Source organism: Diabrotica virgifera, chromosome 8 (genome assembly GCF_917563875.1).
Source record: "Diabrotica virgifera virgifera chromosome 8, PGI_DIABVI_V3a".
In the NCBI taxonomy this organism is placed as follows: domain Eukaryota; kingdom Metazoa; phylum Arthropoda; class Insecta; order Coleoptera; family Chrysomelidae; genus Diabrotica; species Diabrotica virgifera.
Window position 1 is genome coordinate 186,938,087 of NC_065450.1, and position 16,524 is coordinate 186,954,610.

Consider the following 16,524-nt stretch of genomic DNA (forward strand, 5'->3'; position numbering starts at 1 on the left):
ATTTTGTAACTTCAAAGGGCTGTAACTTTTTTTATGAGCACATTTGTACTAAGGTAAGTTGGGTTCAATCGAACTATTTTTGACCCTAGAATGTGTGGTATAATTTATGACCAATCTTTTCGGGACACCCTGTATAATAACATTATTATATTATTATTGAGAATGAAGAGAGATTAGTTTATCAATGATTTAAGATTAATAGACGAATTACAACACAACACAACACGAATTAGCAACACATTAAAATTTACAAAATTAGGAAACATTCATTAGAAGAATTAGAAGGTAAATTTAAAGTCAAATACCGGTTTTCAAAAGGTACAGCAGTTAATATGAAATATAAAAAAAAATAATAATAATAGTCTCCCGTTTTATACCGCTCACGTGGCTTTGGGAGTATAGCAGGGTAGTCTGCTATATCTAGGGCCTACGGTATACAAGGAAGGTAACAGGGCCAGTGCTACGCTTCAACCGCCTATTATTACCCCTGGTTTTACCCAAGGTACTCATTTTATTCAGGCTGAGTCGACCTGGGACCTATAAACATTTTAAAATTGTCTAGTTGTTCTTGCCTGCGGTAGGATTTGAACTCCGGACCACCGGCACGCGAGCCAAGCACACTACCGCTTAGCTACGCCCCGGCCCAAAAAAAAATAATATAAAATATAAAAACACCAGGTAGCACAGTAGCAGCACCTTCTCAGAACAAAGTCCAACAAAAATTAACCAAACTTCATGCAGAAATGTCACCGATCAGGTGTTCGGTCTCTTACTGTCAAATTCCTTAGACAGGGAAAGAGAGGTTAAATTCTCTATATGTTTCTTCTTTTTCGCAAAATTCTCTCCATTTTTCTACTTTTTCGTAAGGCTTGCCAACATAAATTTGTTGTAACTAGGATTAAGGAAGGTTAAGTTAGTCTGAGAGTTCATATGCCGTTCTTAAAATGAATTTAGTACTCGCACAACTCGCGTTAGTACAACTGAGTTGCCATTAAGTCATTGAAATGTGATCAACTCAATTTGGATCCCACGTGTTGGGAAACCTGTATACCTTACCTTAGGGCATTATCCTGTTTGCCATGTGACCATCACAGGCCTTTTTACTGAAGTATGCACTTTTAAGGCATCTATATTTTATGTAAAGGGTTTTTACCCAAATATTTTTCTTTTGTGGCTCAAATCCAGTTTATCGAACACTGATGATGATTTTTTTAAAAAATCGAAAACGTTTTGTTGTGAAGTAGCCCTTTTAAGGGATTTTTAATAAAAAAAAATTTTTATACCTTTTACAAAGGATTTCTTTCCAATTTTGTGATTGATGGTATACAGCCAACTACAGGAAAACCTTTTTCTTTTCCTTGTGGAGAGACTAATAAGTTTCGAAACCGGTGGAGGTGCTTGCTGCACTCTCTGATTGGACTAGAATAATGATGCAACTGTAGTTTCGTGTTGCAACGAACTTGAAAATGGTTATTCATTTTTGATGGATTATATTTATTTTACGTTTTGTATGAGAGTTAAGAGAAAGCTCTATAACTTGCGGTTTTAGGATTGTAAAATAGGCTGACAACGAATGTCAATGAAGTGTTAAACCCTTTGTAACCTATGGACAAAACACTCAATACTGCTCTGTATATATTTCATTCTCGACACATATATTTTTTATTAAATAAGCTTTAAGTCAAGCTCTATAAAAAACAATGACTCTACCCTTTATGTACACGCCTGCATCTTCTATTTTCACTAAAAGGTTTTAATAGCCGGTCATAAAATATTTTATTGCTGTTGAATATGAAACTCTAAGCTATAAGTCACACACCTGTATTTTTATCGTTCTATTTTTACTAAAAGGTTTCTTAATATTCGATTATGTAAAACGTTTTATCTCTTTGAATCCACAAACTATAAGACAATAAAAAAGAGTGTTATTTCTCTCCCTTCCGACATTCACATTTCGCGTTAGGTATACATATAAGAATTATTCGTCGAATAATTCGAATCTTTATTCGTCGTATCTTGTCTTATAAATTGTAAAAGTCAGAGATTAGGGATGTTATCACAAAGAGGTTCCAATAAGAAAAGTTTCAGATTTAAATAATTATTTACTATTTTAATTTTTATTTTAGTAGTGAATTTTGTAATTGGGACTTTTCTCTTTTCTTTAAAAGATGTCGCCACAGCATTCTAATAGTGGATTTTAAACTATTTTTGAAATTTCACTTAAATATACAGTTTGGTTTCGTTTTGATTCAGAGGTGTGCACGCAAGTCCACTGAGGACGGCGTAAGGCAGAAAAAGCTGTCTGGAAATTGTGTATCGCCTCTGAATCGAAAGGAAAATAATCTGTCTTCACTAAAAAAGAAAACTTATAAAAAATTCTCAAGTCAGAAGTCTAACAATAGACTCATCATGCGCTACATAAGATTAGATAACTTAAGTTATTAATTAGTAAAATATGATTAATTACTCAGAGTCTTTCATAATCAACCACTTTGGTTGGTTGGGTAGTTTTGTTCTCCTTTTGCTTTTATGTTGAGGACAAAAGAGAGACACAGCATATTAGTCCAGGGCGGATCTGTTTTGAGATGGACGTTGAGAGGTGACTCTAATTTTTTTGCATAAGTTGCTTGGAATTAACCCATATAATAATAAGTGAGTTATCCTCCCATTCAAAAAGGTCCGGAACATTGTTTAAATAATCAAAATGTCAAAACATGAAGGAAAAATTCGATTTTTTTCTTCGTTTTTTGACTATAACTTTAAAAGTATTCACTTCCAAAAAAAAACATAACAAAACAAGTATTCGCATTTTACGTTTTTCAACCATTTCTGCTACAATTAGGACCTTCATATTTCACCCAAAAAAACTTCATGATATGATAAAACCATACTGTAAATTTAGTTAAGATCGGTTTAATACATTTTGCAAAATAAATTTTGCATACAGCTTTCGCAAAAAAAATTCATTTTTTCAAAATGTTGCAGGACTGAAAATAAAGCAGATAGCAAGTTAAATTTTTTTTTTACAAATAGAAGAATACTGTAGCTTTCATTTGCAACTTGCAAAATTAAAATCGGTTAACTACCACGGCGTCAGGAATTTTTTTAAATAAACATATAATTTTTGGTGCTACGCGCAGGACAGCGATGTTCGATTCACACAAGTTGATTTCCACCAAAATTTCTTCCAATCTTTATCTAATATATTATTTTCTTACTCTATATTTTGTTGTATGTTCATATTTTAATTCCACAAAAATCAAACTAATTTGATTATTGTTTGAGAAAAATTGTTTAAACAATCGCATATGTTTAAAAATAATACACTTTTATTTTCTAAGTTAAAATATATATGAACAAAGAAAGTTTTTGCTAAAAAAAGTGTTATTTCAAAGGACAGATTATGTGTTTTTATTTATTTTGCAATAAACAAATTTATTTATTTCGAAATGTACTAAAAATTTAAATTTATTAATCATTATCAAAGGTCATTGGAATGCCCAATCAGAGCGAACGTATCCGTTGTCCTGCGCGTAGCACCAAAATTAATGTTTATTTAAAAAAATTCCTGACGCCGTGGTACTTAACCGATTTTAATTTTGCAAATTGCAAATGAAAGATACAGTATTCTTTTATATGTAAAAAAAATTCTACTTGCTGTCTGCTTTATCTTTATTGCTGCAACATTTTGAAAAAAGGATATTTTTTTTCGAAAGCTGGATTGCAAAATCTATTAAACCGATCTTAATGAAATTTACAGTATATATTGTTTTATCGTATCATACAGTTTTTCTGGGTGAAATATGAAGGTACTAAGTGTAGCATAAATGGTTGAAAAAAGTAAAATGCAAATACTTATTTTTTTATAAAATCCACAAGGAAAGAAAAGTTTTCTTGTAGTTGGCTGTATACCATCAATCACAAAAATTGGATAAATCCTTTGTAAAAGGTATAAAATTTATTAAAATCCCTAAAGGGCTACATCAGAACAAAACGTTTTCGATTTTATTACAAAATAATCATCAGGGTAAGACAGTCTGGATGCTAGCTGAGCCACCAAAGAAATATAGGGGTAATAACCCTTCAAATATAAAATTTATGCTTTACAGATGCATATTTACTTAAAATTCCTTGTGATGGGGAAATGGCAACAGGAATAATGCCCTAAGGTAAGGTATTTAAATTCCCAACATGTGGGATGCAAAAAAATGAGTTGTTTACATTTCGATGACTTTATGGCAACTGTGGGATGCAAAATATTGAGTTGTTTACATTTCTATGATTTTATGGCAACTCAAGAGTTGCCATAAAGTCATCGAAATGTAAACAACTCAATTTTTTGCATCCCACATGTTGGGATTTTAAATACCTTGCCTTAGGGCATTATTCCTGTTGCCATTTGCCCATCACAAGGCATTTTAAGTTAATATGCATCTGTAAAGCATAAATTTTATATTTGAAGGGTTATTACCCCTATATTTCTTTGGTGGCTCAGCTAGCATCCAGACTGTCTTACACTGATGATGATTTTGTAATAAAATCGAAAACGTTTTGTTCTGATGTAGCCCTTTGGGATTTTAATAAATTTTATACCTTTTACAAAGGATTTATTCCAATTTTTATTTTTTTATGGTTTTTTCGAAATTATTGCTATTTTGCAACAAGGGTGACAATTTTAAAAATTTTCAGTTAATCCTGTATTGTAGGAAATTTAATTACGCAACTTTTATGTCAGTGCAACTTGTCTCTAAAATGAATACTTTTAAAGTTATAATCAAAAAACCAAGAAAAAAATCGAATTTTTCCTTCATTTTTTGACATTTTGATTATTTAAACAATGTTCCGGAACTTTTTGAGTGGGAGGATAACTCAAATATTAATATATTAGTTATTTTCAAGCAATTTCTGCAAAAAATATGAGTCACCTCTCAACATCCAAATGTACTAAAATTTTTACAGATGCGCCCTGTTCTATATGGTATCAAGAAAATTTAGCTTCCAATAGTTTTCCAGTGCCAGTAAACAATATTAATTTATTAACATCACTAATCTAATTTTAATTGCCGTCATTTAATTTATTTGACACGCTGCACTATTTTTGATCAATAAACAATGATTACTTAATGTTTATATTATTAAAATTGGAATCATCATCCAATTTTGTTTATCTAAAGTTATACACAAAAGGTCACTTAAATATCTCTTCCCATTACTTTTATAATACTTATCAACAATTTTGTTTAGTCTCAACCAATGCTTGGTTATGGCAACGTGTATTTTGTGATTTTTGAACAATGTAAGTCTTTTAGTAGGTGTTTATTTTTGAAAGTTTTAGATGGAAATTTTGATTTTAAACGTTATTACAATCAAGAAAAGTTTGATATGTTTTGATATATGAAATCATAACTAAACGATAATCAAGCAAACACATTTTAACAGAAAATATATAAGTAAACAGACTGTTTCAAGAAGTTTCCATAGAGATGTATTAAGTTTGCATTTACTCTTTGCGATTTGTTTTAGAACTACCTAAATTAAAATTTGTGATAGTGAAAATAACTAAAATTAATCTATTTCCAGAGTTAATAAAAATAGTTATTCTGTCGTTTATGTGCGTTAACGTTTCTGATATTGAAGGTAAGATCTTGTCAATATGTCAGTGATACTATTTTGTTTGAGTGATCACTGTCTCTGGTCTCTACCTGGGTGAACATTTCTGTGATCTGTGGCAGTAGCTATTAGTGATCTACTCCTTCATAATTTTTATGTCACGCAATATAGTCTAGTTCTAGTAAAATAAATATACACTACATGTAAATCAAAATGTAAATTCATACAGGTTGGAACAAATTTTACATCAAAGTTTAAGTCAGTACAAAAGATATTGTCAAGAAAATATCCAAATCATAATATATAAGGGGATCATTGTTTAAATAATTAAAAAGTGAAAAGCTCTGATACAGTATGTCTGCGTAACTTGGAACCTACTGATAACTTTTTTATTATCAGTTTTCCGAAAAAAAGTTATTGCTCTGCATTTTATAAAGAATAACGTATAGAATATAGGATGCAACCATCAGATTACAAATTTTATTAATTTTATACAAGGTATGTCAAAAAATATAAATTTCGGTCAAGAGTAAAGTACTTTTATATCTCACAATATCGAAAATTGTTATTAAGAAAAGTTGTTTGGAATTAAAAAATATGTTTCCATATCCAATTACATCCTTCTAATTGAAATATTGTGAACTATAAATGTACTTAACTGTTAAAGCAAATTCATATTTTTTACATACCTCGTCTAAAATTGAAAAAAAAGTTTGATATCTGATGGTTGCATCTTAGATTTAAGACCAGGTAGAGCATTTTATGAAGAATAACTTTTTTTCGTAAAATTGATAATAAAATAGTTATCCTAATTGAAATACAATGATGTTGGCTATCCGTAATTCGAGAAAAAATTGCATTTTTTTGCAATTAGAAGTATGTAATTGCATATTAAAACATAGTTTTTAATTCCAAACAACTTTTCATAATAACAATTTTTGATATGCTGAAATACCTATAAAGGTAAATATTTCTTTAACGAATTTCATATTTTTGACATACCTCGTATAAAATTGATAAAACTAGATATCTGATGGTTGAGTTGTAGATTTTAGGCTATGTAGAGCACTTTATGAAGAATAACTTTTTTTCGTAAAATTGATAATAAAAAAGTTTCTCCTATGGTTCCTAGTTACGCAGACATACTGTATAAGAGCCCATTTTTTTTTTAATTTTCAAATTGTAATGCCATGTTCGGATTCAGCATAATATAATATTTGATCAAACTAAAAGGATCGGTGGATCGTGTGACTAATGTTGAGGTTCTACGCAGAATAGGCAAGGAATGCGAGATTATTAACACAATCAAAGAGTGCAAACTAGAATATCTTGGCCATGTTATGAGGAATGAACAGAGATATGGCTTGTTGCAACTCATTCTTTAAGGCAAGGTATTTGGAAAGAGAGGACCAGGGAGAAGAAGAATATCTTGGCTTCAAAACCTGAGAAAGTGGTTTAATACATTGACAACCGGACTATTCAGAATAGCGGCAAGCAAGGTTAGGATAGCCATGCTGATCGCCAACATCCGGAACGGATAGGCACCTTAAGAAGAAGAAGAAAAGGATGAATTCAACGATATTTTTAAAATTATTATATAAGACAATAATTGTTATTGTTTAAACAATTAATAAAAATTAGCGGCTAAATCTGTGAGTAAAACTTTTTTCCACCTACCTCTACCGAAAGTATACTTTTCCGGACCCGATTGTAGGGAGCAAAGTTGTACTTTTCCTCCCTAGGGAGGAAAAGTAAAAGTGACGTCATGGTATTTCATTCATGAAATATAACTTATTGACGCCCTGTACAATATCTATTTTCTATTACGTAAGTATCTATACATTTTAACGTTTATTTAAAAACACTCTGTATTTTGCAGAATTGTAAAAAACAGTAAATTGTTATTCTGATTTAACAATGTTTACATTAATAATTTGACTTATATTTGACAGCTGACAGTTATATTGTGTACCTACTTGTTGGTTTAAGTTCTAATAAATTTTGTTGTTTAGTTACATAAATAAATTAAGTAAAAATGAAAAAATGACTTGTTATTTGAGGAAGGTGGAAAAACCATATGTATAACATGGGAGTAAAGTGCCTTTTCCTCCCTTGAATGATTACTGCCCTCCGCTACGCGTCGGGCAGTAAACTTCATTCTCGGGAGGAAAAGTAGCACTTTCCTCCCTTGTTATACAAATAGCTATTACTTTAACGTTTATATAAACAAAATAAAAGTTTTTAAAAAATATAAGCATGTTTGAATTTTTCCGAAACAATGTATGTTTTCTTTCTATATTGACTTCCCTAATAATAATAATTTTATCTTGCGTTAATTGCGGCTAACTGATTTTATTTGGAGAGTTTGACAATTTGTTTACAATGCATAAATATATCGGATGTTGTTGTTCATCGGATTTAGAAGTGGAAGATCATGTAACGATGCAGTTTTTGTGACAAGGCAAATAGCGAAAAAATCATTAGAATATAACAAACCAGCTTTTTCTGTTTTATAGGCCTAGAGAAAGCGTTTGATAGAATCCAATTAAAAGATGTGATACACCTACTATACGACAAAAATTTACCACTGGACATCATAAAACTGATAGAAAACATATATGTAAGAAATAAAATAGAAATGAAAGTCAATGGAATAATAACAGAACCCATAGAAACAAACACAGGAAACAGGCAAGGAGATTCATTAAGCCCTCTACTATATAACATAATATTGGATGCAATAATAAAACAAGTGAAGAAAAAAGAGGGTACACAATGGGTGATAGAGAGATAAAAATACTCTGTTATGCTGATGACACTGTGTTAGCAGCAGAGTGTGAAGACGACCTACAAAGATTACTGCACGAATTCAACATTAACGCAAAAGAAATGAATATGAAAATATCAGCCCAAAAAACAAAAAGCTTAGTAATAGCCAAAGAACCAATAAAATGCAAATTGGAGTTAGACAATCAAATTATACAACAAGTAATGATTTTCAAATACCTGGGAATTAATCTATCAGCCGACAACAATATCGAAGAAGAGATAAAAGACCAAATAATTAAAGCCAGTAGAACGGCCAGATGCCTAAACGACACAATTTGGAAAAACAAACACCTAAGATTGGAAACATAGGCCCGAATATATAAGTCAGTTATTAGGCCAGTTATGACTTACACGGCCGAAACAAGACCAGATACAAGCAAAACACGAAGACATCTAGAGACCAACGAAATGTAGATCTTAAGAAGGATTGCTAGAAAAGGACTACAGGATAGGGTAAGAAGTTAGGAAATCAGACGCATATGTGGGGTAGACAATATAAATACCTGGGTAAAGAACAGAAAAGAAGAGTGGAATGAACAGATAAGCAGGATGTCTGAATCAAGAATAGTAAGAATAGCCAGGCACAAGTTACCGTTAGGCAGAAGAAGTATAGGACGCCCAAGGAAAAGATGGAATGACAACTTAGGGGCAGAATGAAAAGCACCGTTGAAGAAAAACATGCAGTACTGCCTATATAAAAGAAGAAGAAATCTTTGGATGATCTGGATATTTCTCGAAGCTTTAAGATAACCATATTAAGTTAGTTATCTGCTTAAATTAGTACATATTTATTTGGTTTCTTACTACATACTCATTTCTCATTTTTATTTAGTTTTTCCCATAAAACTGATTCAAAACGTTGTTAGCAATAAAAAAGATGTCAACATAACCAGATCCCACCTGTCATAACTTCTAATATTCCCATGCTAAGCTTGTTTATATTATTGCGTGTATTGACAATGTCTTTTTACGACTCCAGAACAGAGCGTGAGACATAAAGTGAAATATGTAATACTTCAAGAAACAAGCACGCTATAACAACGATAATTTTTGCACATGTGAGATAAGAATCATTGAAGTTCAATGAACCATTACTACGATAAAATAACAAATGCATATTTAAATCCCGATAAACAAGATAAACAAACCTGACTGCAGTTTGTTCTCATAGGAGAAGAGTTTTAATATAATTCGAATGTTGGACCACTGCTCTATTTACTTGGATTTAATATATTAGGCCTGGATCCTGAGTACCAAAAAAAGTTGATTAATAGCAAGCTGAAAATTTGTTAATAGCTTAACGGTATCTAGTCGGACACACTTGGATGTACGGAAACACTGGAACAGGGGAATTTTTTATTGTGAAACAGTTTGAAAATTTTGACGTCAGATTACGAAAACGTCCCATGTATTTTGTCGGATAGAACATCCAATTGATTTGTTACCCTTTCATTAAACTCTCATGCAAAAATCAGACTGCTATTACTAACCAACATGATTCCTGTCATTTGACATGTAACTTCGTGTTCCACTCATTAAAATGCCCAGTTGGTGATAATATAACGATCAGATGGACACGAGGTCATGAAGGCTGAACCAGAAGGATCAGGACGATATTATCCTTGGATGGAATAAGGAATGACCGAAGATGGAAAGGTCCAATCGTTTACATTGACGAAACAAAGGCCACGTTGCTCAGTCGGAAGAGATGTGGGCGCGGTTCTTTGGCTTGGGCTTCTGTTACAATGAAAGATGTTAAATGAATAAAGAATGGTATGCGAATAGGGCTAATGGAACGACGATAGACAAAAGATAAATAGATAACATTAACTGATGGTTTGACTCATGGACTCTAAGGAAACGAAATACTTAATACTCAAACGAAAATATAGGGCGCCAGGTATTTTGACCAAAAAATACTCAAAGGAACAATAATTAACGAAACATAACACAACAATAACAAATTAGCAAGAATGCTACGACAAAACAACATTGTTCTTAGTCTTGAGCTGTAAATAATAAATAAAAAACGACATCGTACACTTTAACAAAACATTTATTAAAATACTCAATGAAATCTCTTAATGCTCACATAATATATGCAAATAAAACGTAAAAACGTCAACCACAAAAACAAAAATTACTCAATAATTATTTAAAAATGGTTAACAAATTGCATATACGTTGGTGTATTCACCAACACCGCAAAACTAACAAAATACGAGATGTACCTATAATGTAAGTGAACGAATATAACTCTTATTAACTCAAAAAAAAATAAACTGAAGTTACTCAAAAAAATAAAAAAACGATACTCTAAATAAAACTTATTCTTACCGTTCACTTACAACAAAAAAGAAAGAGCTCTTTGTTTATATATATAAATCTAATAATACTCAATAATAATACTCTAAAGATACTCAAAAAAATTTACATGGTGAAAATGTCTTTTATTTAAATATTAAAAAAAATAAAAAACAAGTGACCGGCATATATGTAAATGTCACTATTAACACTAAAAATGGGCTAAAACTGTAAGTCAATGAACTTATCCCACGGAAGAAACAGAAACATAAGTTCCTTGTTCTGGACACGCGAGAAGACATCTCAATACTTCTAATAAAGGATGCGTAACTTACTTGAAGCAGATGTAGAGGATGCCCTTAGAGGCATTCTTTATCTAGGCCAGGTCATTTACCCAGCGGCGAAGTCGAAATAAAAGGAACGACAAAGAATAGCTTTGGCCACAGTGTAATGTGGATTCAGGTGCTAGCGATAGGTGATAACTGGGACTTGGGCCAGGGACCAACCCTGTGAACAAAATTAAGTATTCACAGCGAGTGTTCTATAAAGAAAAGGGTTTTGTAAAGACTTACCAGAAGAAAATTCTAGGCTGGTCCATCACAAAACAACTAACGTCCACTACATGACTGACACGGCTTAACTTACTGCCACAAAGTTTAACTCACGAATGCCAAGATATCTCAGATTTCTGCTTAAATAAGACTGACGGCTTGGGGTACGCGACTTGCCAACGGTCGCCACAGAAATGCAAAAAAGGGCCTTATTAACACTATAAAGGGCTTAGCAAGCCTAATACTTAAAATGAGTTATGGGATGCAAGGCCCATATCATTCACCAGAAAGCTATTAAAGTCTAACATTCGACTCTATCGATAGCACACATGTGTTTCTAAGAAAAACACGGCACTAGAGATTCTGAAGTCTACAGGGAAATAAGTTAAAATCCATGTAGCAATGAAAACTGAAATAAATTCTACACTGGGAAAACTTAAACGTTATAATAACACCAGTCTGATTTTTGCATGAGAGTTTAATGATGTGGTAACAAATCAATTGGAAGTTTCGCCAGCCGACCACTTGGAGGGTTTAGCCACCAAGCCCGTGCCTAACGTTACATGCCCTCAATGCTCAGGAATCGCGGTTGCTTCATCTGGAGTACCTTGGGTGGGAGGAGGAATAATTATCTCTCCTTTTGAATAGCCTAAGCTCAGAAAGAAATTGATTATTAAATGGTGTGAGTAGTAGTTCCGTTCCAAGTCACGTAGATAAATCGCTGTTCTGCCGGCATTCTGTCCCGGAGCAAAAATCGCTGTTTTCTCTCGTGACACGTCCTGTCCCGCAGGACAAAGAGCAGAACGGGACATCCCACGTGCATCCCTAATCCCCTGTGGTTATTATTAGTTTACTGCGATTTATACGATACTGAGTGCACCAATCTTCTCGCTAGATTTAGATCCAGATTTCTCGCTGCTATTGTTGTATCATCGATATTTGTTTGAACATGGTGTGCGGGGTGGTTGGTATGTCCGCGGTGTGTATGTATACAGAAAGGATGATTATTCTCTTCCTATGGCACTCCAGCCTCGATTGTTCCGGCTTCAGACAGGACTTGTCCTATATGAACCCTGAACTTTCTATTGGCGTGTTAGAACGAGAGAATGCATGTAATTGCTTGGCTGTATCCAAGTTGGCTCATTTTGTGAATAAACCCTTCATGTCACACTTCGTCCAATGTATTACTGATGCCTAGGAGTGTATGTTTTCTGGTTGAATCCAACTGTAATGTATTCGGTCAACCTTAACACTTGTATCTCGTTGAAGTGTTTAGTGCTGAAACCAAATTGTGCTTCCTGTATCGTGCCTATTGAACTGTGGGTGTGTAGAAGAATCCTGAAGATATCATGGACCGAGCATATACCAAACAACGAAGTCATGAGAAGAGTCAACAAAAGACTGGAAATATTGGAAACCATCAAGACACGAAAGCTGCAGTACCTGGGGCATGTTATGCGTAATGAGAGATACAACATACTTCAGTTGATTATACAGGGGAAAATCCAGGGCAAGAGAAGTGTAGGAAGGAGACGAATTTCGTGGTTGCGTAACTTGAGGGAATGGTACGGATGCACATCAACCGAACTGTTTAGAGCAGCAGCATCTAACATTAGAATAGCCATGATGATTGCCAACCTCCGTCGCGGAGATGGCACGTGAAGAAGAAGATCGTGCCTATTGTTTCAGACTCTTCTTTTAACCTAACTACTATTACCCTTTCTGCAACTTTGCTTAATATTGATGATAATAGACTCATTGGTCTGGAGTTTTGAGGAAGTGTTGTATTTCTTCCTGTTTTCCGAAGCATAGTACCTGTGCTTCTTTTCATTTCTTAGGAAATCTTCTTGGTCTGACCATCGCATTTATGATTTGGCTAAAATATGAGAGAGGACTACAAAGTCTTAAATGGTGAATATTTTAAGTTGGGAAAGAAGGTAAAATCAGTCTAGAAACAGAAGGAAAGTACAGAGAACTCCAAAATTGTATGGTCATTATCATTTTATTGTTGAAAGTTGTTACAAAATTTAATCCTCTTAGTTTAATATTAAGGGTGGGGAAGCACAAGCGGGGATTTTGCAGTTACTCGAGCGGGTCAGATTATTACATAGGGAGAAACCTTGTACCCTGAAAATGTACCTCTACCATATATTGGCTCTTAATGCAGTGGAATTCGTTAAGGGGGGCCGAAAAAAAATCTATCCTTAGAAGAAGTCGAAATCGTCAGATTAAGATAAGATAAGTTAAGTACATGAAAAACAGTGTATATTTCAAAAATCTGACGATTTGAGCGGGGCATAAGGAAATGGTGAGTCCCAAAGTTTCACAAGAAAAAAGCGAATATTTCGCGAAATGAATGACAGATCGAAAAACTAAAAAATACGTACTCAATACTTTTCAAAAATCTATCGAATAATAGCAAACACAACTTCCCACTGAGACAGGTGGGGGGTAAATTTAATATTTTAAATACGAATCCCTCGATATTTCGCGCAATGAACATCAGATCTAAAAACTGAAAAATACACTTATTCAATATTTTTGAAAAATCTATCGAATGGTACCAAACACGACCCCCCACGAAGGTGGGGTGGGAGGTTACTTTAAAATCTTAAATAGGAGCCCCCATTTTTTATTGCAGATTTGGATTCCTTACTTAAAAATAAGTAACTTTTATTCGAGACATTTTTTCGAATTATGGATAGATGGCGCTATAATCTAAAAAAACGATTGTTGGAAATGAAAAATTAAATTAAAAACGGACAAGTCCCCACTAAAATGGAAAACTTTACTTAAATTTTTTTGGTTTAGGACCTACTCTTCACAACCCAATAGGTCCCCAAAGCTCTCGAGTGACTGCATATTTAGCATACTTTGCTCGCCTACCAAAAGTTTTTAATCTAATAGCACATAAAATGATACCATTTTATATCCTACCAGATTAAACACAATGGAAACCTTCTCTAGTTACACCATCCGAGGCTTCTAAAAATGCAAGCCATACGGATTAGGAGACTACAGGAAGATGAGGGAATTTTACAATTTATAATTCACATCTCATCTGCTCAGGCGGTAAATCTCCAGCGATAATGTTTCCTTTAGTACTCCAAATAGAGTAAATATATAAATTAAAAATGAATAAACATTTTCAATTTTATTGCAACCCGAAACTGCAGTCTTATTATATTTCCAGTTCAATCAGAGAGTACAGCAAGCATCTCTACCGGTTTCCTATAGTTTCGGAATCCGTATGGCTTATATTTTTAGAAGCCTCGGATGGTGTAACCTAGAAGGTTTTCCATTGTTTTTATTATGGTAGGATATATAATGGTATCATTTTATGTGCCATTAGATTAAAAACTTAAACTTTTTTCTAGCAGATGTCGCTAGGGCATCCCTGCCATTTGTAGATATGAGCATATAGAGAATAGCATATGTATCTCCTGATGAGGGGCTAAGAAGTCCCGAAACCGGTAGATGTGCTTGCTGTATTCTCGGATTGAATTAGAAATATAATATGACTGCAATTTTGGGTTGCAAAGAATTTGAAAATGTTTATTAATTTTTATTAAAATACAACCTGTTTTCCCATAATAAACAAAGTATTTATTTTAAAGAAACGACGAAACCCAAAAGACTCCGTTTTCAAACAAATAAATATTTAAAAATAAAATCTTTGGATTTCTTAATTCGCAAACAGATTCTCTCTTATACCTATTAGTGATGTAACGAATGTCATTTTTTGAACATTCGCGAATACGAATGCGAATGCGAATATGTGCTACCGACATTCGCGAATGCGGATGCGAATGCGAGTATTCAGTTTTTATTAATTTGTTTCAATTTTTGTAATGTTTCCTAAATTTATAATGAAAAGTTAATTGGCATTTAGTGTAAATCAATCTGAATCTTTAGCGATCAACAGGTAGCGAAAACGCGTTCCAAGATTGCGGCTGTAGTTTTGAATATTTTTTCAAAATATTTGGCACACGTATTCGTAATATAATAAAGAATGGCGGTACAGAGCCCAATTTGAAAAATATATTAATATGTGGAAATTACTCTGTAATTAAATACAATATTAAAAAAACGAGCCTGTACCGCCATTAAGAAGAACAAAAAAATACACTTTCTTCAAATAAATTTTTTATCCGATGCCTAGATTTTGTGTCATTTTGGAACTACTAAAATTTTTTATTTCATTAGTAGTTCCAAAATGACAGAGAATCTAGGCATCGGATAAAAAAGTTTATTTGAAGAAAATGTATTTTTTTTACCGGCTCGTTTTTTTAATATTGTATTTAATTACAGAGTAATTTCCACATATTAATATATTTTTCAAATTGGGTTCTGTACCGCCATTCTTTATTATATTACGAATACGTGTGCCAAATATCTCGAAAGAATATTCAAAATTACAGCCGCAATCTTGGAACGCGTTTTGGCTACCTGTTGATCGCTACTGTATCACCTTAAGCTTTATTACATAATACCAAATAATAAAAAAAAGTGAAGGCTGATAATGTGATTATACAAGGTGAAGTTCTATCTATCTATTGCCCTTGATTTGTCCAAAGTTGAACGTAGGCCTCCCTCTTATTTTTCCACTCTTCTCGGTTTAATGCTAATGCTGTCGATCTGGTCACTGCGTATCTTTTTAGGTCATTCGACCATCTCATCTGTGGTCTGCCCCTTCCTGTTTTGTGGTCCCAAGGTCTCCAGTGAGTTATCGCTTCATTCCATCTTCCGTCTCTTTGTCTGCTGTTGTCTCCTGCATTTTTCCATTTGAGAGTAGATGCATGTTTGAGGTTAAGTTACCTTTTTTTAATAAAAAAAGATGAGAAGTGAATAGATTTTGATTTTATTAACCTAATATTATCTTCAAATTATTTTTTTTTTCTGGTTTTCATATTCGCAAAACATTCGCACAAATTTCGCGAATGCGGATGCGAATGCGAATATGCAAAAACATGCGAATATTCGCGAATGCGAATACGAATATTCGTTACATCACTAATACCTATTACCCATCTTTCTAAAATTTGCAAGGACTACAGGGTGATGAATGCAGAGACATGGGGAGTCTATATAGTTGCACTCCACAACACATCAATTCAACGAGGCAAAGATCAACAAATCTGTTTCCTGGTACTCAATACGTGAGTTAAAACGCAGGTAGATAAAGGCATTTTATATCTTTTATGTCTGGAGATATTAGAGATATTATTAA

General features: G+C 33.2%; 1 protein-coding gene across 7 annotated transcripts in view; it reads left to right on the plus strand.

The window, feature by feature from the left end:
* The window catches only part of LOC114341504 (GRAM domain-containing protein 2A), a 390,019-nt gene that overhangs the window by 120,909 nt on the left and 252,586 nt on the right, over nt 1-16,524 (plus strand). The window contains exon 1 of one of the 7 annotated variants that reach the window (XM_050657722.1): nt 5,253-5,296. The exons of the other annotated variants lie outside the window; for them this stretch is intronic. Within the exon in view, the coding sequence (XP_050513679.1) occupies nt 5,295-5,296 (2 nt within the window). The 5' untranslated portion in view covers nt 5,253-5,294. Of the gene's footprint in view, nt 1-5,252; nt 5,297-16,524 lie in introns of those variants that run through there. 7 annotated transcript variants of the gene reach the window in all.